Genomic DNA, 24590 nt, shown 5'->3' with positions numbered 1-24590 from the left:
ACACACACAATGCAACAGGATGCTTTATTTGTGCAAAAAAAAAAAATTGCTTATCTTGGCCTGCTTCTTCGTCTTCGAAATGAAGACACTGGCCTCGATCTTATCGAGGCTGTCCAGGTGCGACAGCCCGGTTCACTCCATGCCGCTGCAAAAACGGCGAATCGAGCCGAATGCTGCCGCCACGTCAGCGGCGTATTACGCGCGTGCAGCCGCCGCCTCGTCCAGACGATCTTCATCGCCACTTGAGCTGTCGGCCTGGGCATCCTGGGTCCCTGCGACCACAGCTACAATGTCCTCGTCAGCGAGGCTCGCAACAGCCTGAACATTGCAGTCCGCTTCCTCAAAATCGTCCGCAGACACTTCAGGTGGAACAGCAGCCGGGAAGAGGGACGACAACTCGTGAAATGTGTCATCTATGCGCTTGTCGTCGCCGTCTTCACTGGTTTCCACAAGTTCTGCTGTCACGAAGCCTGCCTTCCGGAAGCAGTTGGCCACTGTGTCCGTCTTCACGTCTCGCTAATCACGACATTGATTAGGCCAAGGCCACCGTAATCGCAAAGGAAAGAAACTGGTGTTCGCGTCAGTATCTGGAAATGATGGAAATCTGCCTCCAGCGTACGTGAGGTGTCTCGGTAGCGTTCTAAAACGGACATAAGCCCTCTCGGAGAAACTTCTGCGCCGATACTTCGGACCCTACAAGGGTCTGCGCCGCCTTAGCGACGTCACGTACGAAGTCATCGCTGACGGCTCTTCTTGTTCAAAGCACCGCCAGCATCTGCCCGAGACAGTGCACGTGGTACGCATGAAGGCGTACTTTTCTGAGTGATGTGAACGCCCACTCGCTAACTGCGCATCGACTGCTACTTCGTGAGCATCGAGACGATGCTTGCTCTGGAGGGAGGGTAATCCCGCGACCATATTTGCGTCTCATTATACGCTTGCGATGACAAGGAAGACAACCGGTGCGGAGAGGCGCAGCATAAAAGAGTAAGAAAGAAGATGTGCTTGGCGGCTCCACGCCTTCAGCACTATCTTTGAGTACGACACGCCGTACGCCTTTCTGAATAAAGCCCGTGTTTTATAACCCGCGACAATATGCCTAAATCTCGTCGCAGAACATGAACGTTTTTCATTCGTGGGAGGTCTGGAAAATTCAGAGCAAGCGTCCCCCCCCCCCCTGCACCCAACAAGCCAAAATACCGGCAAAGTGGAGGGAAACAGGAGGAACGGCACGTAAATTCAAGATGGCGGCGGCAAATTTTGCTCCAAAAAAGAGAAAAAAGATTCATGCGGACTTCCTCACCAGTCTTCCCTCTTTCCTTCATGGCCCTCAAGCGCAACAAATGCAATAGCAACACGATCAAACCACGGGAAGCATGACATGGAAGCACCTCCAATGATGTGATAGCTGCGCCAAACTGCGCCAAGACGTGAAACCTGCTACATCCTGCTGCATCTCCATTGTTCTGCGCCAAACTATAGGCATACTAGCGGAAAAACGTTTTTTATCTAGGGACCTTAGGAAAAGCCTGCGCAGTGCGCCACTGGCGGCAAAACGCAACACTCCAAAACTGCCGCTCGGCAAAACTTTCATGCCGCCAGAGGAATGGGTTCGTCCATCATTTTTTGCGGCACGCTGCACGGCGCTTTCTGGGGGACCTGACCGGATGCAGGTTGATGGGTAGGCTCGTTAAGCGCTGGTTTGGTTTGCTCAGGCTTTGGGGGGCCGACATAGCCCACTCCAGACTGCTGTAAATTGGCGTGACTCCCAGAAATGCCCCTTGGAAAGAGCCGCACCACCGCAACAACATAGAAGCAAAATTTCAGTTGTTAGTACAGCGACGTCCATGCCTGTCTTATTTTTGCTCCCTTTTTTAAGTTCTGCTACTCCAACCAGTGTTATACCCCTGTCACACGGACAGCCTTAACTGTGGTTAAGCTGAGTACGGTTACGGTTAACCACGATTAGGAGTAGCTACACAGCAGACATAACAGCACTTAGTCTCCTAAACGGGGTTATCGCAAACAGAGAAGCTGGCAAGATGGCAGACAAGCTTTGCACCAGCTGTGAACTGGAAAAGTTCACAGCTGGAGGCTGGCAGCTTCGTGTTGTTTGAGGTTTTCCACAGCACGCGACTCCAGTCGGTGAGCAAAATTCGTGGAAAACTAGGTTCGCTGTGGAACAGATAGCAACAAAGACTATTCTGTCCTCGGCGGGATTAGCAAAAAGCGTGTCACTACACGTTTCTTGAGGGGAATTTCTTTTCGCATTGTTCATGTCTCGCCGTCTCAGAGCCTCAGGTCATTCCACCAAGTTCAATGTCGACATCCTGAACAAGATGGACGAACATGGTGACACTATATCATCTTGGTGTCGCCAAGGCAGCGATGGCAGTGGATTTTGTATTGTCTGCAGTCAGACTATTAACCGCGAACAGCATGGTTTTGCAGCGATAAAGTGACATGCTACAAGCAAGAGGGACATCGAGGCCACGAAGCAGCACCGGAATTCAGCTGATATACTGTAACTCCTAAGACCTGCATATCAGACGTATTTGGACTTAACAAAAATTGCAACCCAATCTGACCCAGGCTTTTTGCGAACCCACGTTAAACCAATAGACCGATCTCATCAGACCATCTGCGCATGCACGAGTTTCCGACAGTGGCACTGCCACCATTTTAGTTGTAGTTCTCTAAGCACAGCTCGTGCGGCTGCTTGCTGCGTGTTTCAGGTATATTGGCGTTTTGCGCCAATCCTCGACACGCAAGATGATTGATCGCGGTGGAAAACTGTGTCCGCACCTCCAAGGTATGTTATTTTATTTCAGGTTAAACTAACCTTAGGTTAAACTATATCCTAGCGCTAAAAGGAAAAAGAACAATTGATAGTGCTTACATGTGACCAGGTCGTCTCGTCAGGTTGGTGAGCTTGCATCGTTTGCTGAATAAGTATTAGTAATAAAAAAAAAAGAAATCACGTTCCTATCGTCATGGGAGCAAATATCTTCTTCAGTGAACGCAAGCGACACAAGCTACAGTATCCGGAAAATAACTTGCCCAAACTGCATAGGAGCTCTCCGCTATACGACAACAGGAGAAAAAAAAAAAGCCGTAGGGACGAAAAATAAGCTTAGTGCGTTTTGTTTTTTTGTCGAGGCGACACTTTTCATGTAGACTGTGTTGTCAACGCAGGACTTCGATCACAGTAGTAAGTTAAACATGAATGAAGATAAAACTGTCGCCGTGAAGCAGGTTAGAGGCATGTCCGCTGAACGGTCACTGGCCGCTCATGCCGTTTGCCAAAGGTTAACACAAAAATCTCGTGAATGGCATAATATTTCCTGCTGTACAAGGGATGGATGAGTCAGTAGAGTCTTTTAGCAAGTTACGGAAATACGGTACGCAAATACGGAAAGGCAGTACGGTAGTGTTCCTCCTTTCCCGCTGGTTGTGCTTTGGCCGCTCAACGACCGGGAAAGGAGGAGCCGTACCGTACTGCCTTACCGTATTTGTGTACCGTATTTCCGTAACTTGCTAAAAGACTCTAGTAAGAGAGTTTGGCGGCGGTGGCGTCAGCCGGTGGCTCGGTGCCGGTATCGTCGCTAGGCCTACCGCTTCGAAACGGCAGTGTACGATTTAGAGCACAGCATGGGCCTGATTTTTTGGCCCGGGCCCGCTTTAAGAAGCCTGAGCCCAGCCCGGACCCGTGGTCCCAAGCGCGGGCCTGGCCCGGTCCCGGACATACATGGCAGAACCCAGCCCGAGCCCGGGCCCATGGTTCCAAGCCCAGGCCATGCCTGGGCCCGTGCGTTTATTACTAAACTTATCCAGGGCGCGCGTGTTCAGCCGCGGCCCGGGCCCGCTAGAGGATGTTACTTGTTGATGATGATTATTAATGATGCGCTTTGTAGTGGGCGATCGGGAGGAAAATCCGGAGTGCACATGCATCGAAATGTTGCTTTGGCGGCGGTGGTAGCTCAGCGGTTAAGCTGTTTTGCTGTTAAGTCTGAGGACGCGGGTGCGATTCCCGCGGCCACGGCGGCCGCATTTTGATGGGGGCGAAATGCAAGAACAGCTGTGTACTTACCTTTAGGTGCACATTAAAGAACTCCAGGTGGTCGAAATTAATCCGGTCCCCACTACAGCGTGCCTCGTAATCATATCGTGGTTTGGGCACGTAATACCAAATGAAATGTTATCTGTATACCACATGGCAAGCCATTGCAATAACAGTATAGTGAAAATAAAACATAGCAACAAAACTTATTTAAAAGAAGTGTACAACTAACACACTGCGGGCTGGCCCGAGTACGGCCCAACCCGCAGCCTCATGCCCCGACCCGGCCCAGGCCCACGGCTTCAAGCCTGGTCCTGCCGGAAAACGCTTCGGACGGCCCGGGCCCGTGCACTGCTCTAGTACAGTTAATAGCCTACGTTCATAAATAAGTTCAGCTTTGCTACCGCTGTTTCCCGCTTTATGATGCGTTCACAATAATATCGCATATTACTAGGAATAGGGAAATCCCGGCAGGGGAGTTGGCTGCGATGCCAGCACGGCCGAGTTTTCGCCGTGCGCTCCACGGCGCAAGCTGTACACAGCTGCTGTTATAATCTTGGCTTGTATTACAGGTCTCGTTCATTCTAGACGCTTGACAGTCGTCATCGCGTTCGGTGAGAGGTCGGTTTAGGTTTCCGTATATATTAAAGTGATCTCTGTTGAGCCCTGAAACGACGTTGTATCCAATCTGTTGCCGGCGGCGGCGATCGCCCTGGCAAGAGGATAGAGCTCGCGTTATATGAAATTTTGGTGTCGCTGATCGGTCCATCAATCGCGCAGTAAGGTTGTTATGAAATAGGGCACTGCTAAACCACGACGCATCATGCACAGGGAGTTCACTAACACGTTGAACAAGAAAGTGTGCGGTAGTTGCCCCTCTGTCCGACTTCGTTGACTGTCGCACACATTCCTGCCGGAGCTTCAAATCCTTTGAGAACACGTAAAATCCTAGTCCTTTTGCTTCAGGCGCCTGTTGTAGCATCCCAGCACACAGCAACAGCTTGAAATTGTGAAATTAGCTGTGAAATTTGACGCTTGCTTGAAATTTTACGGTAGCCAAGTGTAGCTATCCAAAGCATCACTTATCTCTTGTTTTATCTTAGTTACTGCTACCCAAGCTGTGGTGCTTTAGTCATGGGAACATGTTAATTTGTGGCAAGTATGGTCAGTTCATTAATATTCGATGTTTAGTAAAAGCCATTTGAATTTTTTGTGTTTACCAGAAATATAAATTTCAATTAACAATGATGTTTTACCCTAGAAATAAGCTCCAAAACTAAATTGCATAGCTCCAAAACACACCTCTTGGTGCTCCAAAGCTGCTCCAAAACTCCCCTTTTACTGCTCCAAAGCTGCTCCAAAGCAGCGTTATCACTGCTCCCTGAGCTGCTCCAAAAGACTGCAGCCCGCTTCCACCCCTGACAACGTGTCCTCATACGTCCCCACTCATCAGGAACTTGCCGTTCTCTAGCTGGGACTCAATTTTAATACTGGACCCGCACCAGACAAATTCAAGATGATCTGTGCGGTCGAGCGCGCCATCGACCACATTGACCGCCCCTGGCGAGAAGAAGTTTACACCCGTGCTATAAGCATACTTTCAAAGCTTCCCCGGCGTACCTCGTATGCCCTCCCCCCTGAACAGGCTAATGCTGGGATGAGTCTCCGAAGGAACCAGGACATCGTCATTCTACCTGCTGATAAGGGCAGCACCACCGTTATAATGGACAAAAATGACTACGAAAGCAAAATGACCGCTCTGCTTGGAGAAGGTAGCACGTACGTTCGCCTTAACCGGAATCCCGCTCTAAAAGTGGAAAGGGAGCTTCAGAAGCTTCCCGCCGACGTCTTCCGTTTTGTTCCTCCGCACAAGAAGTCTCTGTACTACTCCCTCCTCTGCCACAACGGCTCGGTGCCTGCGTTGTACGGGCTGCCAAAGGTCCACAAGCCGGGTATCCCCATGCGTCCGATTGTGGACTTCACTCGTCCCCTCTGTTACAGTGTACTAGAAAGGGAAGTGTGCCGTGCGCGGCGCGCTCCGGTGAATACGAGGGGTCCCTGTAACGATGAAGCAGCTTGGGTACAGCTTGAGGTCGCTCGGGGCACTGCGAGCCAGAGGAGCGTGTGTGTTAGCATGTGTTGCATTGCCAGTTTGTGCTGTTAATGCGTGACCAGTGCTTCGTTGTCGGTACTTCTCGCCACATTGTGCTGTACTTGAGTGAAGAAGTAGCGGGTGTCTGCGCTTGTCTATCGGAATGGAAAAAAAAAAATTACAGGAAGACGGCGGGGCAAGCAAGACGGCTTCTGTTTTGTGCCGAACTGTAACAGCGGCTATCACTCGTGTAAGGAGGCGTGCTCCTTGTTTCGGGTGCTGCTTGAAGCATTGCTGGGAAGCATGGTCACGGAACATCGAGAGGTGACTGAGTCCTCGACGAGAGCAGCGTTGTTTCTGAGCGGCACTTTGAGACAGGGTTCATGCAGCGAACTTTTAAAACGACTATCAACGGTAAGGTCATTGAGATCCCCTGAGACCGACCACTCTTATGAAAGAATACCATTCCTACTATTTTCCCGGATGTTTCCAAGTACTTTTAAAAGTCGCTGCCGAAAAGACTGAAGGAGCGCAACCTTAGCGCAGCTCTAAGAGATAACAAGCGAAACACCTGAAGCTGAGGCGATGTAATTGAGCAGCTTTCTTGACAGGTGGGGTTAATAATTGATAATTTCTGTGTTTCTACGTGGGAAACCACAATATTATTCATTCAATGAGATTGTGTCTCTTTGTGAAGATATCTTTGTTTAATCAAAAGGAGCAGCAGGTCTGAAAAAATGTTGAATTGCAAATAAAGTTCTGAATTATGTTTGTCTCGTCGGTGTCTTTTGTTGTGCGCGACCAGTCGCAACAGCAGAAGCAACAAGCAGATGCATTCGCTTGCAGGTTCCCGACTGTTTGGCATGTGAAACAATATGATACAAAACAAGCATGACCGAACACAGACACTTATATGCAATAGAGATGTTTCATCTCACTGAGTTAATGCGCCACAAGTCATCCAATACCATTTCAAGGTATGTCGCTACTTGATAATACAGTAGAACCTCGTTGATACGTTACCGAAAAAAATGCGGGAAATAAACGTACGATCCGTGAAAACGTATGATCCGAATCGAGTAAAAATCGGGGCTGACAAGCCCATATTGAGGTGCGAGGGCAAAAAACATCTATTTCTCAAAAAACATGGAGGGACTCTTCGATTGTCGAACTCCTGGCATCTCGCTGGTGGCCAGAGGTAAGCTAGCTAGTTCCGGTCCTGACCGGAAATAACGTTGTGGTCACGTGTGTTGAAATCCCGCCCCGCCACAGTGGTCTAGTGGTTATGGCACTCAACTGCTGACTCGAAGGTCGTGGGATCGAATCCCGGCCGCGGCAGCTGAATTTTCGATGGAGGCGAAAATGTTTGAGGGCCCGTGTACTTAATTTAGGTGCATGTTAAAGAACCCCAGGAGGTCGAAATTTCCGGAGCCCTCCACTACGGCGTCTCTCATAATCATAGCGTGGTTTTGTGACGTTAAACTCCAGATATTATTATTATTATTATTATTATTATTATTATTATTATGTTGAAATCCTGAGACAACCCGAATATTGCAAAATCAAATTCTGGGACAACCAGTGTAAACGTAAAGAAACACTACCGCCGTGTCAGCAGACAAAAATTTGCGCCGCATGAGCGTCGGTTCTTTCTGCATTGCCGCTTGGAAATATGGGGCTAGGTTTGCCGAAGAGCGGAAGTGATATTCTCGAGCATGTGCGTTTGGGATACGATCACGTACGCTTGCAAGATCACGCGCGACTTGCCCCGTCCGTGAAGGAAACTGCCCTTCTAAAGGCTTAACAAGCTCAACTCATCGCAATGCACGTAACAATCGTGGTAAAATCTCGCGAAAGTGATAAGCGTCCCTGAAAGCGACAGCTGTTCGCGGCTATCGCATACTACGTCGCACACTCGCGCTGATCAGTTTGCGTTCTGTCTTAACTTGAGGCATGCACTGTTATGTTCGCTGCCACTCGTAATCGCACCATCTCGCACGGCGGAACAGGATTTAAAAGATAACGCCTGGCATAAAGGCAACCGAAGGTGAAGTCCCCAAGTGCCCGCGTTGCGATCTTTCGAGTCCTCACAAAGATGGTGGTGAGCGCGCATCGTCTTGTTTTGGCGTCTGATAACCAGAAACCTCCCAGATATCTTCCAGAAAAAATTTTTTCTGGCAGCTTCTGAGGACCCGCTGGCAGGCAGAATTGCCCAGACAGAGAAAAACAAACGCCGACAGGAATTGCGCCGGGTGGAGCGACCCAAAAACGAACGCGGTCCGGGAGAAAAGTGTGGGGGAAATTATCGGCCATATTCTCTGGGCACAATGGCGGCGTTGCTATGGTTATGTGTCGCAGCGTGTTTTGCAGCGGCGGCAATGTGGCGGTGGCATGTGCTTTTCCGTCGGTCTTGTACCGAACCGTGGCGAACTGGAGGAGCGACAGCCTCCCTTCTTTGGGCCGTATTGTTAGTTCCCCCGGCAGTTGTAGCCATGGAGTCTGAACAAAAGTGTGCGGAACGAGTGTGCATCTATGTACCGTGCTACAGATGAAGGACTTGCAATGCTCAGCAAAATTGTGCCACGTGCTACAGAAAATACTTTTTTTTAAAGCCGTTCGAAGGTTTTGACGGCCAGCGTCGCCGCCTGCCTTCGGGTCAATGTGTGGTTGGCAGAGAGCGTCTATCGAGCTGTTTGGAGAAGACACGAAGAAGGCAATCGAGCAATTCGGAAGAGACGCGGCGGGGGCAATTGAGCAAAGCAGAGAAAGCATGGAGGGGGGGGGAAGGCACTGCGGAAAAGCCGCCGTCGCCGTGCGGCGGCCGTCTGCCACTTCGCGCTTCACAAGTACACGAGAGGGCCCTTTTTGCACACCTGAATGAGTTTCTGAGTACAAAACGTATCGTACGACCGTACTACTTTTCCGCGGTGCTGAACGTTGCTGCCGAATAATCGTATTTTCTGGGAATGTATTAACCAGAACGTATTACACAAAGCTGTATTGGGTTTTTAATTTTCGCTATTTTGAGCGTAGGAGCCGGGAAATCGTACTAAGCGGGAACGTATCAACGAGGTTCTACTGTATTTCTGAATTAAAAAAAAAAAAAAACTGGCAAACGACAGCACTAATTGTGATCGGGTGCTTTTTGTATACGCACGTTATAGCGAGAAAACTACTGCTACCTATGCGGAAGTGCTAGATTTCGTCATTAGGTTGCATTTCAGTGGTGATTAATCGCATAGACAGCCGCACCACTGTGACGACAACTCGGAACAATACAAAAATCAGCCACACAACCCACTCACAGAGCTATCACCGCGGCGAGCATAGCGGATGGATGGATGGATGCTATGGATGCTATGAGCGTCCCCTTTATAACGGGGTGGTGACAAGTGTGCCACTAGGCTCGACAGAAAAAAAAAAGGAAATTCCCTTTACTCTTCATTTTCTTAGTGTTGGTCTAGTGTCTCTACTTCAATTAAATCTATGTTACTACAGGAAAAAAAAAAAAACGTAAATTCTCAGCCCAGTTATCTGCCCTTTACGGCAGAATGTCGTCATTTTCTTTTCCCAATATTTATTTTTGTCCTTTCTAATTTTTTGTGACCAATACTCTAACCGTCTCCTATTTATTTCAATCGCGGGTGTGTTCAGCCTTCCATTGTCTCTAAAACCCAGCGCTTCATGTAGGCTCATGCCCAAACCTGGGTGGATATCTCCACATTCAATCAGAACATGCTCCGCCATTTCCCTATCCGCTGTTCCCGTTTCCCTAGCGCTCCTGTGGCCACAGCGCCCTCCGGTGCAGCGCGGAGCGGTCATCGCAAGAAGGACCCTCTTTCCGGCACTGCACGGCACACTTCCCCTTCTAGTACACTGTACCCCTGTGCAAGCTTTCTGGCTACCTTCATCGCGTGTTCGCTCCTCTTGTGGGAAAGGGCACTTCTTTCATCCGGAACTCCTATGATTTCATCGAAAAGGTGCGGGACATCATGGTTGACGATGACGAGATCTTAGTTTCCTTTGACGTGAAGTCTCTTTTCACCAGTGTTCCAGTGGATCTGGCCGTTAAGGTGTGCGAGGCTGCCTTGCAGTTGGATGAAGAAATTGGGGACAGATCACAGATAGACGCACCCGGCCTTCTAAAACTTTTGAAGTTCTGCCTTGAAAACACATACTTTGTGTTTCAGGATGTTGTTTACAAGCAGGTGCATGGAGCCACGATGGGCGCTTCAGTTTTTGTCACGGCGGCGAACCTTGCCATGCAGTCAGTGGTGAAACGGGCCTTGACGTCCTCTAACCGTCCTCCGAAGATTTTCCTTCGTTATATTGACGACTGTTTTTGCGTCATCAAGAAAGAGGCTTTCGATGCATTCTCGGCGCATTTGAATAGCATAGAGACATCGATTCAGTTCACAACTGAAACGGAGGTCTCTGGCCATCTACCTTTCTTGGACGTACTTGCAGAAAGAAAAAACGGCCGCCTTTCCTTTGGTGTCTTCGGAAAAGCAACGCACGCCAGACGTTACCTACATTACGAGTCAGTCCACCCGGCCTGCCACAAACGTTCTGTTGCTACTTCCCTGATATAGAGGGCACATAGGATTTGCTCTGGTGACGCTGACCGTGCCTCCGACCTTTCCAAAGTGCGCAGTGAACTTTCTGACAACGGGTGCCCTCTCAGCTTCATTTGTTCCATAGAACGCCGCACACGCAACGTCACCACTATGCGAGCTGTGCAGCCCCAAGCTCATGCAGCCATTCCTTATGTGCCAGGTGTTAGTGAAGCATTAGCATGGGTTCAACGTACACATCGCATGTTCCTGCCCGAAAACTTAAACACAAACTGGTGCACGGGAAGGACCCACTCACAAAAGAAAAGTTCCCAGGCGTCGTTTATAGAATCCCATATGCAGTCTGCGACTACGTTTATATCGGGGAGAGTGGTAACTTTGAGAGACTTCCGAAGGACCACATGAATGACGTCAGTAAGAAGAATGTGGTATCTAACGCACTTGCGGAACACGTGGCTACATGTAATCATGACATTGACTGGGCCAAGGCAACCATAATCGCAAAGGAAAGAAACTGGTGTTCGTGTCAGTATTTGGAATCGCTTCTTATCCAGACTACGAAAAAAACGCTGAACAAAAATGATGGAAATCTGCCTCCAGCGTACGCCAGGTGTCTCGGCAGCGTTCTAAAACGGACATAAGCCCGCTTCACTGGGCCACTTTACTGTGAACAAGGCTACCGTACGGTAACCGAAACGTCATTTTTTAATGTTTCTAAAACCTTTCATTTGGTCGGTGTTATTTCATTTGGTTTCTTCTTCACGCTGTGTTACTCTTTCGAAAATTGATTTGTGCTCCACAGCCTTGAGAAGGATAAAAACTGACATTGGAAGTTGAAAAAGCAGCACTTGTAGAGTAGTGGCACCAAGGACAGGCTTTCAAAATGACACAAACCAGCAGGAGATCCCGAGTACAGCCGTTGCCTGCTGTTGAGCCAAGTGTTATTGCTGGACAATAATAACCGATTTTTGGTTTAATAAATAAGTCGTGTTTTTAGACTTAATCTCTGTATCTGTTTTATTTGCCTGTTGCAAAGCCACATTTTTCGACAAATTTTGTATTTCTTTAGCTTGCAGGGAATGGGTGCAGGCCTATGAACTGCTAAGGGTAGAGTTTATCACTCTGGTTCTGGGTGCACTATGTGGCTTTATAACAAGATTTTGCCAATACATTGGCAGGGCATGGTCACATATTTGGTATAGCTATTCTCGTGAAGAACAAATGATGTAACCACTAGTGCTGTGGCTGCACTTCCACAAAAGTTAAGTTGTCTGAAAATTCAATGCAGTTTTCTCAGTTTGATATTTTTGCTCAATGCTCTCAGCCTTTTGGGGTGTTTATTCACTGTTGTTGAGTAAAAATCACACACTTATCTGGGGGGTGATGCTGTTTGCATTACTCTAGCACCAATAAGAAAAAATAACCAACAGTGAGCATTCATCTGTTTTCTGACCTTCACAGTGCTCTCAAGTGAATAAAAATAGCATCACCCCCTGCAGCATAACCTAGGCATTGGGGCCATGCACTTACATATTGGTTTTGGTATGCCGAAATAGCCGAAAAGCCCTGTAAGAATCGGGCACTATTTTTTCGAACCTCAAGATCTTTTGAACTAGTGCAGCTATTAAAAAACCTAATTACAGATTTGAAATCAGCATGAAACACTAGTAAAGACAGTGAAGTTTGGTTCATATTGACTCAAAAATACAGAAAAGCTTTTCAGGACCCACATCCACCAACTAGCCCACAAGTGCCACCTAAGCTAGACATTGTTTACTGCACAATTTAAGCACAATTTTAAACGGCTACATGGGGAACAAGAATTGTTGGTATGTGTATGAGTACAGAGCTCAGCACGCATGTCTAGAATGCTGGAGCAGTGCATTCTGGACTGCAGGAACGGCATCTACTGATGATGATGATGACAAACTTTATTTATGTACAGGCAAAGCTCCTGTGAATTGCCTCGTAGGGGCCTTGCTGATGGTCGGGGCCCTTAGTCCAGGGCTCCGCTGGCTCTTGCCATCCGCTCTGCTCTCTGAACGAGCCTGATCTGGTCGTCGAGGGCCGGGCTGGACAGCAGTGCCTCGCATTGCTCACATGAGGTGTTCATGTTGTGGTGTTCGAGGTCGTGTAGTGTGCACTCCCATGTAATGTGGTACAGGGTTGGTGTGGCCCCGCACCATGGGCATTCATCCCTGTAAGATGTGGGGTGCATGCGGTGTAGTGTGTGTAGGTTTTTGTAGGTTCCGGTTTGGAGTCTACGCCATGCAGTGGCCTCCTTCGTCGCAAGCTTTTGATGAGGTGGTGGATACCGTAGGCGTCGCCCTCTGTGGTAATTCAGTATTGTGGCATACTGGAGGTCAACTGGCTCCGGGTCCGCTGCAGTTGACGTAAGGAGCGCTCGGTTGTGTACGAAGCCTCGAGCTGCCCGGTCGGCGTGCAGGTTACCCGTGATGCCAGAGTGGCCTGGTATCCATATGACGGTCTGTATGTAGGAGTCGTCCTTGCCTTCCCTTGGTATTTGTGCAAGGACATGTGCCGCAGGCACACCAATTCTGCCCTGCAGGAAGTTCCTGCAGGCCTGCTGGGAGTCTGTGAGTATTGTCAGCGGCTTGTTTGCATGCAGGCCTTCGCGGATGGCAAGTGCGATGGCCAGCTCTTCGGCTTCTGTGATCTTGCAAGGGCGGACAGATGCTCCAGAGGTTATGTGGCCTCGGCGGTCGCATACCACTGCCACTGCTCCTTTAGTCGTCGTCCCATACATGGCAGCGTCCGTGAAACGGGCTGTAGTTTGGAATCTATAGGTTTTCTGGAAGTATTGGGCCCTTGCTCTCCTTCTGCCGCTGTGCAGGTTGGGGTCCATGTTGCGTGGAATTGGGGCAACGTGATAGCCCTCCCGGACATGACGAGGTATCTCGCAGGTTTCCTGGGCTCTCGTTGTCGAGGCTTGGAATCCTAGGGTTTTTAGGACCTGTTGGCCCGTGCGAGTACGCTCAAGTCTCTGTTGTTGTGAGACGTGAAGGGCTTCAACAAGTTCGCTGAGGGTGTTATGAAGCCCCAGTGCCATCAATTTCTCAGTAGATGTACTGGTCGGCAGACGGAGAGCAGTCTTGAATGCCATTCTCAAGAGGGTGTCGGCCCGTCTGGTCTCAGATTGTGTGAGATTATAATAAGGTAGGCTATATGTTATGCGGCTTACCACCAGGCTTCGAACAAGTCGAAGGGTGTCTCCTTCCTTCATCCCTCTTTTCTTAGATGTCACCCGAGATATCATGTGTGATATAGCCTTGACGCTGGTTTGGAGGAGCATAAGGGTGTGGGTGGCTCGTTGGTTACTCTGCAGCCACATGCCCAGGATCCTGATCAATGGTTTCTCTGGTATGAGGTTTCCATTGAGGTATACCTCAAGTTTTTGTGATGGGTCTGTGGTAGCTGCGTGGTTACGTCTGCTTCGCCATACACGTAAGATTTCAGATGCATCTACTGAGTATGCGTGGTTTGAGGTTGCCCAAATTTATGCATGCGCTGCCATCAATGAGGTATGATTAGATGTGGGCTACCTGAAACCAGGCATAGTTGGTAGATATCGCCAGTGCAGTCCGGAACGTGCTGCTTGAGCATTCTGGACAAGCGTGTTGAGCTCTGTACAAGCAAGATCTCATCACTTGACAGGCACCCTTGGTTGAACCATTGCTAATTATGAATGACTTGAGCTAGTAAATGGTCAACACTCATTAATGTCCATTTAGCTAATGCAGCGAAAAACATCTGGGCTGATTGTTTTTTATGGGAAACACAAATGTGACTGTACGACTGTCCACTCAAATGAGGCACATCAACCGCTTTCTGCTTACATTGGTGCCTCTGGTGGTAGCTTTTGTCCCTGTATGAAACTTTGGTGAAAAATTCATGACTAGAAGAAAGTTATTGAAGGACCCTGCTACAGCTTACTGCACTTAAATCTTGGAGGAATTTTGTATGCATCCCATTTAGATTTCTTTGATACATATTGTGATTGACCTTATGATGGTATACAAGGCTGGAGTTTTGGTGACCTGACGTTTTATTGTGGTTGCAGTTATAAGGACACTCAAGGTGCATTTTTGCCGTCCCAGTTGCCATCACGTTCTGATAGTATAAATCGATAACATCACCCTGCACGTTCTATGTGTGAGCAAAACCTTGTTTAGGTTGCAGACAGGCACGGCTCAAACGATTATGAAACACACTGGCCGGCTTTGTCGGGCGAAGGAGCATGAATGGGTGCGTGTGCGTGTGTGGGGGGGTGTCCCGCGTGCTATCTCGACTGCAATCAGTAGGCTGCTCATACCCCGGCACATGCTGTGCTCTCGCCCTTTACTGCACATTAAAGCGAGAGACAGCACGAAAACTGCTTCACTCTGTGGAGCGGCAGTATTCCCTTCTGCCAGCATTTTGTAGAGTTTTGCCTGATGCTAGCCTCACTTTGTATAACATTCCACTTTGCTGCTGTCTCGTTTTGTCGTTGCATTGAAACGGTCTTTCTTCTGATGCCTGCAGACATCTACGTGTCGCTGGTGTCGCACACGCACCAGGTGGCAGCAAAGGGCTGGTTCATTGCCATGGTGAGCACCACAGTGGAGACCGAGAACCCCGAGGCTGAGATCAAGCCAGGCCTTGATCTTCTGGGACCCGTGGCACAGAAGTTTGTGAGCGTCAGTGACGTTTACCGACCCACCGACTTGGGTGCTGACAGTCAGGTGATCACTTTTGGCTCGCACTTCACTTGTTGTGAGAACTCCTACATTCACAATGTGCTTGATTGGGCTGGTTGGTGCTGCATAGTAAATTGAAGAATAAAAACAGCGCTAAACACGGGACGAGAAGAGGACACATACACGGTGCTGCACTAATAACCAATGTTTAATGCAAAAAACAAGTGCAATGTGTAAGACACAGGTATCTGCGCAGAAACACAAACATAAGCCAAAGTGCACATACATGTGATAAAGGCCAAACGGCAAACATTATCAAGGACCTGTCAATTCAGTGGACCCCAGATATCTAATTTCACAGCCATGAAGCGAAATTGAGGGTACGCTAACACAAGAAACATCGTGCTGTACAATGTGAAAGGCTTCGCTAATCTCGCGTTCGCGCTGCTTGTTATAGCGCCCCATGACCACACACTTATCAAGAATCGGCTGACAACCACAATTTTTACAGTGGTCAGCCAGGTGGCTGGGGACAGAGCCTTCAGAGAGTAAGCGTGCTCCCTCAGCCGATCATTTATGCATCGGCCTGTTTGGCCGATCTAACAGTGCCCACAAGTGAATGGTATCTTATACCATAGCCTCCTCTATACCGTATAAACGCGTGTAAGGGCCGCACCCGTGTAAGGGCCGCACCCCGTTTTTTTGAAGTGCATATTCTAAAAAAAAAAAAAATCCGCGTAAGAGCCGCACCCACACTTTCCTCAACCAATACGTATTCAAAATGCGCGCGCGCGTAAGCTCCTAGGCGTAGTCGATAGATGGCGCAAGGAAACGCAACCGTCATCATCGTCACCAGAGTATATAGATATATATTTTTGGATTTTATTCGTGTTAAGATGTTCGTGAAGTGGGCTAAAAATTTTATCTTTAGCTTCTCACATCTCTATACAAACGCGCTATTCATATCGGCATTAGCATCACCAACTTTGGCATGGCGTTCGCGTTGTTCGGTTTTTGCAGTTCAGCCAGCCGTTTGCTGTAGTTTTCTGCACTGTTCGATGACCTTCGTGCTAGCTTGTTTTCTACTCGGCGTTCACGTTTTGGCAAGATGGGCAAGTACCTGAATAGCTACACGGCTGGCTATAAGTTGAAGGTGATCGAGTATGCTCTCGAGCATGGGAAACGTGCCGCCGGCAGAAAATTCGACGTTGACGAGAAGTGTGTTCGACGTTGGTGTGCTCAAAAAGAAGCCTTGCGAAACACCAACAGCACTAAGCGCGCTTTCCGAGGAGAGCAGTGCAAGTTTCCCGATTTGGAAGAAGACTTGCTCCGCTATGTGACTGAAGTGCGGAATGATGGTCTTGCACTCACAACGGACCACGACCTCCTCTATAGAGGAGGTCGTGCAACGGACATGCTGCGTGTGAAGGGACTAGCCTTGGCGACTGTACTTGGGTGGATCCCATTTGCGTGGAGCTCGGTGTCGACGGACATTGTGTCCCGAAGTTTTAAAGTCGCCGGGATATCTAACAGCTTGGATGGCACGGAAGATGACTGCATGTGGGGTGACGGCGCTTCGCAGCACACCATCTCATCTCGGACTCCAAGTCTGAGGACTCGCCGAGTGACGACGATTGAGCACGTATGTCGCAAGAAATGTCGTATACTGCAATAAACGCTCTTCGTTCGCTAACTGGTGCGTTTTTACTTAAAAAAAAAAAAAATGTCGCGTGTATGGGCCGCACCCTGAAAATTGGCCCTCATTTCTTGAAAAAAAAGTGCGGCCCTTACACGCGTTTATACGGTACTTTCTGTGCCTGTCAAACGCTCCCTCGGCGACCGTCGTCCTTCCCTCTCACCCACCGTGGTTTTACGCTGCATTCCACCGCGGCGCAGTGCTACCCACGTAGGGGTTATCTTTTGTGCTTTGTTGAGCTCCCACCACTGTGTCGCATGCTGCCGCACCTAAAAAATCGCATGTTGCGACGTTTTCTTGCCGCTGCGATTGTTTGCCGATACACCTGTATCGCACGAAGCAAAGACTAGCGTCGTTGACATACAACAGCCGATCGAAAAGTTTTATGCGACCTTCTTGCGCCCGATGGCGTACTGCTGTGTGCCACATTGCCGGTCGGATGAGAAACAAAGGATTCCTGGTGTTTCTTTTCACTAAATTCCTGCGGAGGAGGCAGCACAGCAGCAGTGGATAAAGGCTATACGAAGAGACGACTGGGTGCCCAACACGACGTCGAACTACTCCAGAGTGTGCAGCAAACACTTCAGGGAGACAGACTTCACAGAGGGGAAACGGCGTCGCATGAAGAAAGGCGTTATCCCCACCGTGTTTCCCGACTACCCATCGTACCTCAGACCACAACCGTTGAAGGAGAGGACCACTGAAAGCATCCAGAAACGATCGGCCTCACAATGCGAACATAATGAAAACGAGCCAAAACGAAAATGGAATAGGCACCGAGAAGATACTCACGGTGTTATGATCGGCCTGCCTGGCTTGGCGCCGCTTTGACGCATGAGACGTTGCGGCTAAGACTACCCTGATTTCTTCCGGGTCAGCGGTTCCAGAGATGCCCCAAGAGCGGCGACAACACGAAGGTCGTTCGTCTAATATTCGCAGGTTGTCTGCGCCCCTCGTAAAACCCTTTGGGCATGCCTGACCGACTGACAGTTTAGGAAGAGTTGTTGGCCGTCGAGGCGGCTTGCTTTGTCGTCAAGGTGCCCCGGACAAAGGAACCAGCGTCTGGGAACCGTCTGCGGATGCATTTCCCACGTTCTCCGTGGCACCTTGTTGCCGCTGTTTCCACAATTCGTGGTCTGCCTCGCGCATACCCATCATTGCAACAGACTACGAAATTGACTTCCACGTAAGACTCAACGTCTTCGTGCTGTGCCGTGTGTGCGCGGTGGGCAGTGTTTTTCCCTCGCCATGGGACGAACTGGATGTGCCTCTTTCTCCTTTCGTGGGTTGGGAAGGAGGCGGCGTTTCACCTTCCCCTTTTGGGGGCGGAGGTGAAGATGGAAATTTTCATTGGACTGTCTTGGCCTCCATTGTTTTTTCCTACAGGGAACCCTGGGAAGGCCAGGACATAAAATGCGAGCGCCGATGCGCTCCTCTCGAGCTCTCACAAGTTCTCTCAAGCTCTCACGAGCTCCGAGAGCTTCCATGATGGTAACCCCATCATGCAGCAACACGCTACCTGTAAATAATGTAATAAACGTTACTGGATAACAGCTCCGGGCTCCTCTCCTCGACATCTCCCCGGGACTCTGGCTGGCTCCGGTCCTCTGGGCAGACCCCCGATCACATCAACGGTGAAGAGTCAACTTCGAATGGCATTGACTTGGAACTGCAAACATCAAAGTGCATGAACGAGACTTCTCTGGATGGCCAGCAGCAAACAATGCACAGTGAAACGATCTTGGATGAGGCAACACCAACAAGAAAAACGAACACATGCTTTATTTACACAAAAAAATAAACAAAATATGTACAGATTCCTCTTGCAAGCCACTAATAAGCTCCAGGGGCATAGTCATTTTGATCCTTGCCACCTTTGTGCCGTTTCTGCAATGTTCGTTGCACATTGTCTGCAGACACACGTTTGCGCACAGATGACACTGATCGTCGCTGGTCCTTTTCGCGCATGCGTTTCGTGCTTTGATGGCCAGGGTTCATGCTCAGTTCGTTGAGAATTCCCACTGAGGTCTTTTCACGGCCTGCATTGAAATTCATGATGGCTTCAGCCACAGCTGCTTCAATGCTGAAGAGTGACGCATGCTTTTCTTTTGGAGCGAGCGACCATATCGGTGAGTGTAGGCTCTCATTAGCGTTTTGTGTTTTGCCACGCACACACCGCTCGAGAAGCTTCTTCTCGGATAGGCGCTGGTATATGGGAAGCAGAGCTTTCGCCACATAATCAGGAAGGTTGTATCTTTGTCCTGGTGCTGGCTCCCCTTTGGCTTGTGCGGCATTTCGACGGCACCAAGAATCAGGACCAGTAGGACAAAGGCTCTGATTCCATTGACTATCGGTTGATGTTACATGATAAGTCGCATGGGCGTCCGCAAGGGGGGGCAAGGGGGGGCATCTGCCCCCCCCCTGGAATTCGGTATATATATAGGGTCATTCCACGCCAACTGTCCCAGTCTGGGCGCTCGACAAAAATCGATTTCTCTGAAAAAAATCTGAGAAAATTAGACACACATAAACATTACTTCTACAGTATTTTCCCAAAATATTTTGAGCGGCAAAAATTTTTCGGGCACGTGAGCGCCATTTGAACTTCTTGATATGGTGGAAAACCAGGTACGAAAGAAAAATTTGCGATAAATAGACCATTTCACGCATTCATCCGAAACTTGCTTTTCTGTGTTTTCAGAGCATCGCGCTTTTATTATAGGACAGTTGCTTAGAGTAGCTTTATATTTTTCACTCCTTGGCGCGTAGGTAAAATTGAGTAAGTTGCTGCTTTTTCGGGAATTTTTTTACAAAATAAGATTGTAGACCAAATATATCAATTATTTTTATAGACCTCTCCATAAAACGTACTATCTCTTAAAGTTTTTGTTTTGCCTGTGTGCGGCGCACAGGTTCTAAAATAAAATCCTGAACTTGGAAAAAACGCTACATTGGCCTATGTTCAGACGTCTGTATCACCCTAAGGTGGTCCAAGAAAAAATAAGCAGAAAAGCGCATACGATTGAGATTCATAACATCTTCGTCCACAAAAAGTTTAATCGAAGTAGTTTTTTTTATAGTCAAGAAAATGTTTTTTGAAGTTTAGTCCCGTCATAGTATTATTTTGCTATGGGGGCAGTACAAACCGACTGAATTTACTGCGCATAGAAAAAAGAGGTAGTGTCTTCGTAGCACGTGGTTTTCAGCTCCTTTTGTTAGTACTTTATAATGTATATTACATATCAAGGAGATGATAAACAGAGGTAAAAATATAACAATACCATTGGCTTAGATGCCGAAATTCCCCAATAATGAATCGCGTTACTTATTGCATGCGGCTCCCTTCCTCGGGGGATGAGTTAAAACTGACGTCGAAGTTCGATCTTGCTTCCTGCCGCGTCCCTCTCGCCTTCAAGGACATTTCAGAGAGTGGGGGAGATAGATTACGAGAAAAAGAAAAAAGGAAAAAAAGAAAAAAGGAAAGAGAAGAACACCGACGAAGTCAGAAAACGAGACGAGGAAACGAAAAAAAAAAAAGGAAACGTTAACTGTGTATGGCATGAAGTCGTTGAAGGTGTTTGTCGGTTCGCGTCGGGCGCAGGGCCACCCAAAATTGTCGTGGAGGGCAGAATGAGGCACATGAGGGAAGAGCGTCCCCTTAATGGGTCGGCATACCGCCTTTCATCTCCGCCCGCTCCTTGTGAATAGGCTCCAAGTGGTAGAGGAGCGTAAGCACTTTACATTGTACAAGTATTGGAAAACGTGAACGAAAAATAAACAAAAAAGGAAAGAAAAGCAAGCAAGTAAACGACACTGCACACGTACGAGCCAGTCAAGAAACAGGCATGGTCCCAATTATGATTCCGTGTTGCCAAATTCATTTTGGCTTATCTCTCGGAGGCAGGAGAGTCTTCCAGGTTCCTCATTGATGCCGGCTGTTAATGTTCTAAATTTAAAGATAAAATATGCCTCACGTTGTTCGCGCGCGCGCGTGTTTTGGAAACTGGACTGTAAAAGAGTTACGCTGATATTTTCAAAGCTGTGGTTTGGCAAGCGCAGATGTCTGGATAAGGGTAGCTTCGGCAGTGAAGTGGCGTGGTACCGATGATTATTAAACCGCAGCCGAAATGGCGTGTCCGTTTGGCCGATGTATTCTTGCCCGCAGACGTTACAATGTAACATGTATATCACATTGCTGGAGTCACAATTTAGGCTTTGGGTGATGTTGAATTTGAAATCTGAGAAGTTTGCTTTTGATTCACGCGTTGTGACCATGTGTGGGCATACCTATATATATGTATATGGATAATTTATTCGGTCTCGCATATCTCTATGGAACAACTTTCAGGATTGCGAACCAATTTTGCACATTACAGACTACGACAAATCTAGACGTGAAGTCATGGCAGTGAGACTGCCTGGGATGGCTATTGAAGATAGCGAATAATTCTGAGGTACAAGTTTCATGTTTTCTTTTCCTGAACTAAGAGATTTACGCAGAATGACACAAGAACTTCAGTTCTCACAAAATTGACGGGTACATTTAGCAAGAAATCATTACCGCTACACTTCGTTAAAAGACTGTAGCAATATCCCATGGCGTCGCACCTCTCACCACCCAAGCTCCCAAACAATGCTTTTATATCGGTCACTCAGAAAGCTTGTGGGCTTGTACAAGTTGCATGCTGTGTTTTGTTGTGGAGCTCAAGTATTGCCCTTGTTGTTGGTCCTTATAAGGCGTCGATTATACCTTCACAACAGCGGGCCTTCATGCTCATGCAAATGAAATCGCCTTACCATTTTCGGGAGTCATGTATTTATGTTGCTTACATGTTTAGTTAATGTTACGGCAATGTCATACGCATCGCTAACATTTCAAAATAAAATACTACTGCATGTGGATGTTAGTTTTTTAGGAATGTGTCCAAACCCTGATAAAAGAATCGTGAAGTACAGCGTGTATGAAGGCGACATGATGAGTACTCGTTGGAAGTGACGACACTGACGACGGAGGATATATTTATGTAATCAGAAGCAGAAATTAATTTACAAAAAAAGGACAAACTTTGCAGTACCTACTGTACTCATTGTTCATTCGGTTAGAGCGTAAGTATAGCCGTGGTACAGGGTTTGCATGGAGCTTCAGCTCAGACTGTACTGGCTATCGAGATTTCGCTCGCGTTAAAAAAAAAATTGGTTAATAAGCCAGTGGCGACGGTTATTCAAAAATGCCATCAGAAGATCAGCCAATCAAATATCATTAAAGGTGACCACCACATTAAAATTTAGGCCCAGTTTAAGGCCCGACCTATAACACAGAGCAAAGCAAAATCAATAGCTTTATTCGTCCCCCTTGAAAGCACAATCAAGCCTTCTTCCTATGGGAGTCTTCTTTGGCCCCCGACACACATCCGTGCAGCCGTGCCCATCCGCGCGATGATTACAGCCTAATGGCAACGCGCCTATGCTTGAGCACTTAAACCGTCACTGATGGTTGTCAACGACGAAAGGAAAAGAGCCGCCACGCATGGGCCGGCGACGCACCCTGCAAAACGGGTGAAAGCAGCCCCCGCTTTCACGCTTTCGGTAGCACCTCTGGACTGTCGCGTGTCGATAGGTTTTATGGGCACGTGTCGTTTTGCCGTCTTCGAAAGGTGTCATCGTTAAAAAGGGCTGAAGGGCGATCTGTTCTAATCATTTCGACATGTTCAGGCGCCGGGCGCCTCCAAGTCCGGTGGTAGCAGTGCCGGTACACATGTGTTCCGACCTTTCTTCAGGGAAGGTTTCTGTTGTTCAGCTCTGTAGAGAGATAGCGGCACGAAAAGAGACACCGTACAGGGCATTGTGTTTTCGCCTTCGTTGCTCACTGTGTCCGGAATACGCTGGTACGCCCGAGCCGGCAACCCTTGTGAGCACGCATCTTGTTGAGTGCACCTCCAGTGTGGGGGGACCTCAACAAGGTAGCAAATTCGGCGAGTCGGAATATATTTATGATGGTCAGCCCTGCGTCTTGTTTGCGCTATCCATCACGGGGAACCTCGCCAGAGCGGCGACAGCGAGTAAACGATTCCAGCCATCTTCCCACTTTGTGGTGCGCGCAATTCCCTGTCTACAAGGGGAGCCGACACGGCCACATGGTTCCGTTTTCTGGACAGTAAGCCCCTGCACGCGTGCGCCTCTTTTTGTGTGGTTCAGTGTTTTTAAGTGCATGGCTGTACGGAGCTCAAACAACCAGGACACTGGATGAGAGAGAACGGCAAGCAGTGCATCGCCCGGTTGCTCGACTGTGCGGGTGCGCGAGCGAGATTGAGCTAGACGAATGAATTTGTGAGCGTGTGTATTAGCCTGTAAATAAGATTTGCTTGTAAATATAATCCCTTCGTGTTTTTAACGTGAGCATTTGAATAATTATCCTTCTAGTCAGTGTGCGTATATTTTCTAGTGGTATCAACCACCAGGAATTCTCTGACAGCTTTGCCTCGTCCGGTTCCCAATTATGGATATCCGACGTTTCTTCAAGCGTCCACGGATGTCTGACAGAGTGTCACTGAGCTGTCCGGCGTACGATTCTAGTGTGGCGTGTGACGAATGTGCAGAAGTTGACCAGCCTAGTTATGCTGACTTTCACCAACGGACAGTGCCTGAGGTCGTCGCCACCGTGGAAGAGGTTTCACCATCAGTGAGCTACCACGACAAAGTAAGCCACGATGATACTTCTCCTTGCTTGGGATTAAGTAACAGTGACATCAAGCAAGCAACAAACATTTCTCAAGAATATGATTTGGGAGAGTTTCTAGACAAAGCTAAACTCGCGGGCATCCCAGACAATTTGAAGTTACGCCTTCTGACTAATCCATGGTCGCCAAATGCTACATATGACTTTAAGAAAGATGTAACACCTGGCAAGAGGACTTTTCGCTACCAATGGCTCGCAGATTACGCCCCTTGGCTTGCGTACTCAGCGACACTGAAAGGCGCCCTTTGTCGTTTCTGCGTCACCTTTCCTCCAAATGTTCATCGGGGTACTCAAGGTAGCTTTATCGTGCGCACTTTCAGTAACTACAAAAAAATGCATGAGGCATGCAGGGACCATGGGAAATCCCAATGGCACCAGGAAGCAATGGCCGCCTCACAGAACTTTATGGTTGTGATGTCAGGCAAGAAATTGCCCGTTGTACAGCAGCTAAACAAAGCGCTGCACGAGCAAGTTGAAAGGAACCGCTAGAAACTATTTCTGATCATTTCCACCATTATATTTTGTGCAACGCACGACTTGCCAGTACGCGGGAAGCAGTCTGACAGTGGAGTTTTCAATGATCTCCTTGACTTTCGGGTAGAAGCAGGAGATACTCGGCTTCAAGAACACTTTGCATCTTCTCCTGGTAATGCAAAGTACACTTCAGTCCGAGTCCAGAACGAGATTATCACAATCTGTGGCGACATCCTGAGGGAGGAAATAGTGGCTGAAGTT

The 24590-nt window shown here is 48.4% G+C and overlaps 1 protein-coding gene and 1 long non-coding RNA gene across 2 annotated transcripts in view; one reads left to right on the top strand and one right to left on the bottom strand.

Moving 5' to 3' along the window:
• Positions 1-24590, bottom strand: part of LOC125756912 (uncharacterized) — a 318174-nt gene that overhangs the window by 215301 nt on the left and 78283 nt on the right. The gene's annotated exons all lie outside the window — the stretch shown is intronic.
• Positions 1-24590, top strand: part of LOC119379419 (rab GDP dissociation inhibitor beta) — a 255048-nt gene that overhangs the window by 200605 nt on the left and 29853 nt on the right. The window contains exon 6 of the mRNA XM_037648728.2: positions 15269-15468. Coding sequence (XP_037504656.1) covers positions 15269-15468 — 200 coding nt within the window. The remainder of the gene's footprint in view (positions 1-15268; positions 15469-24590) is intronic.

Source organism: Rhipicephalus sanguineus, chromosome 1 (assembly GCF_013339695.2).
Source record: "Rhipicephalus sanguineus isolate Rsan-2018 chromosome 1, BIME_Rsan_1.4, whole genome shotgun sequence".
Lineage (NCBI taxonomy): Eukaryota > Metazoa > Arthropoda > Arachnida > Ixodida > Ixodidae > Rhipicephalus > Rhipicephalus sanguineus.
The sequence above is the reverse complement of the archived record's forward strand: the minus strand, read 5'-3'. Positions and strand labels throughout refer to the sequence as shown.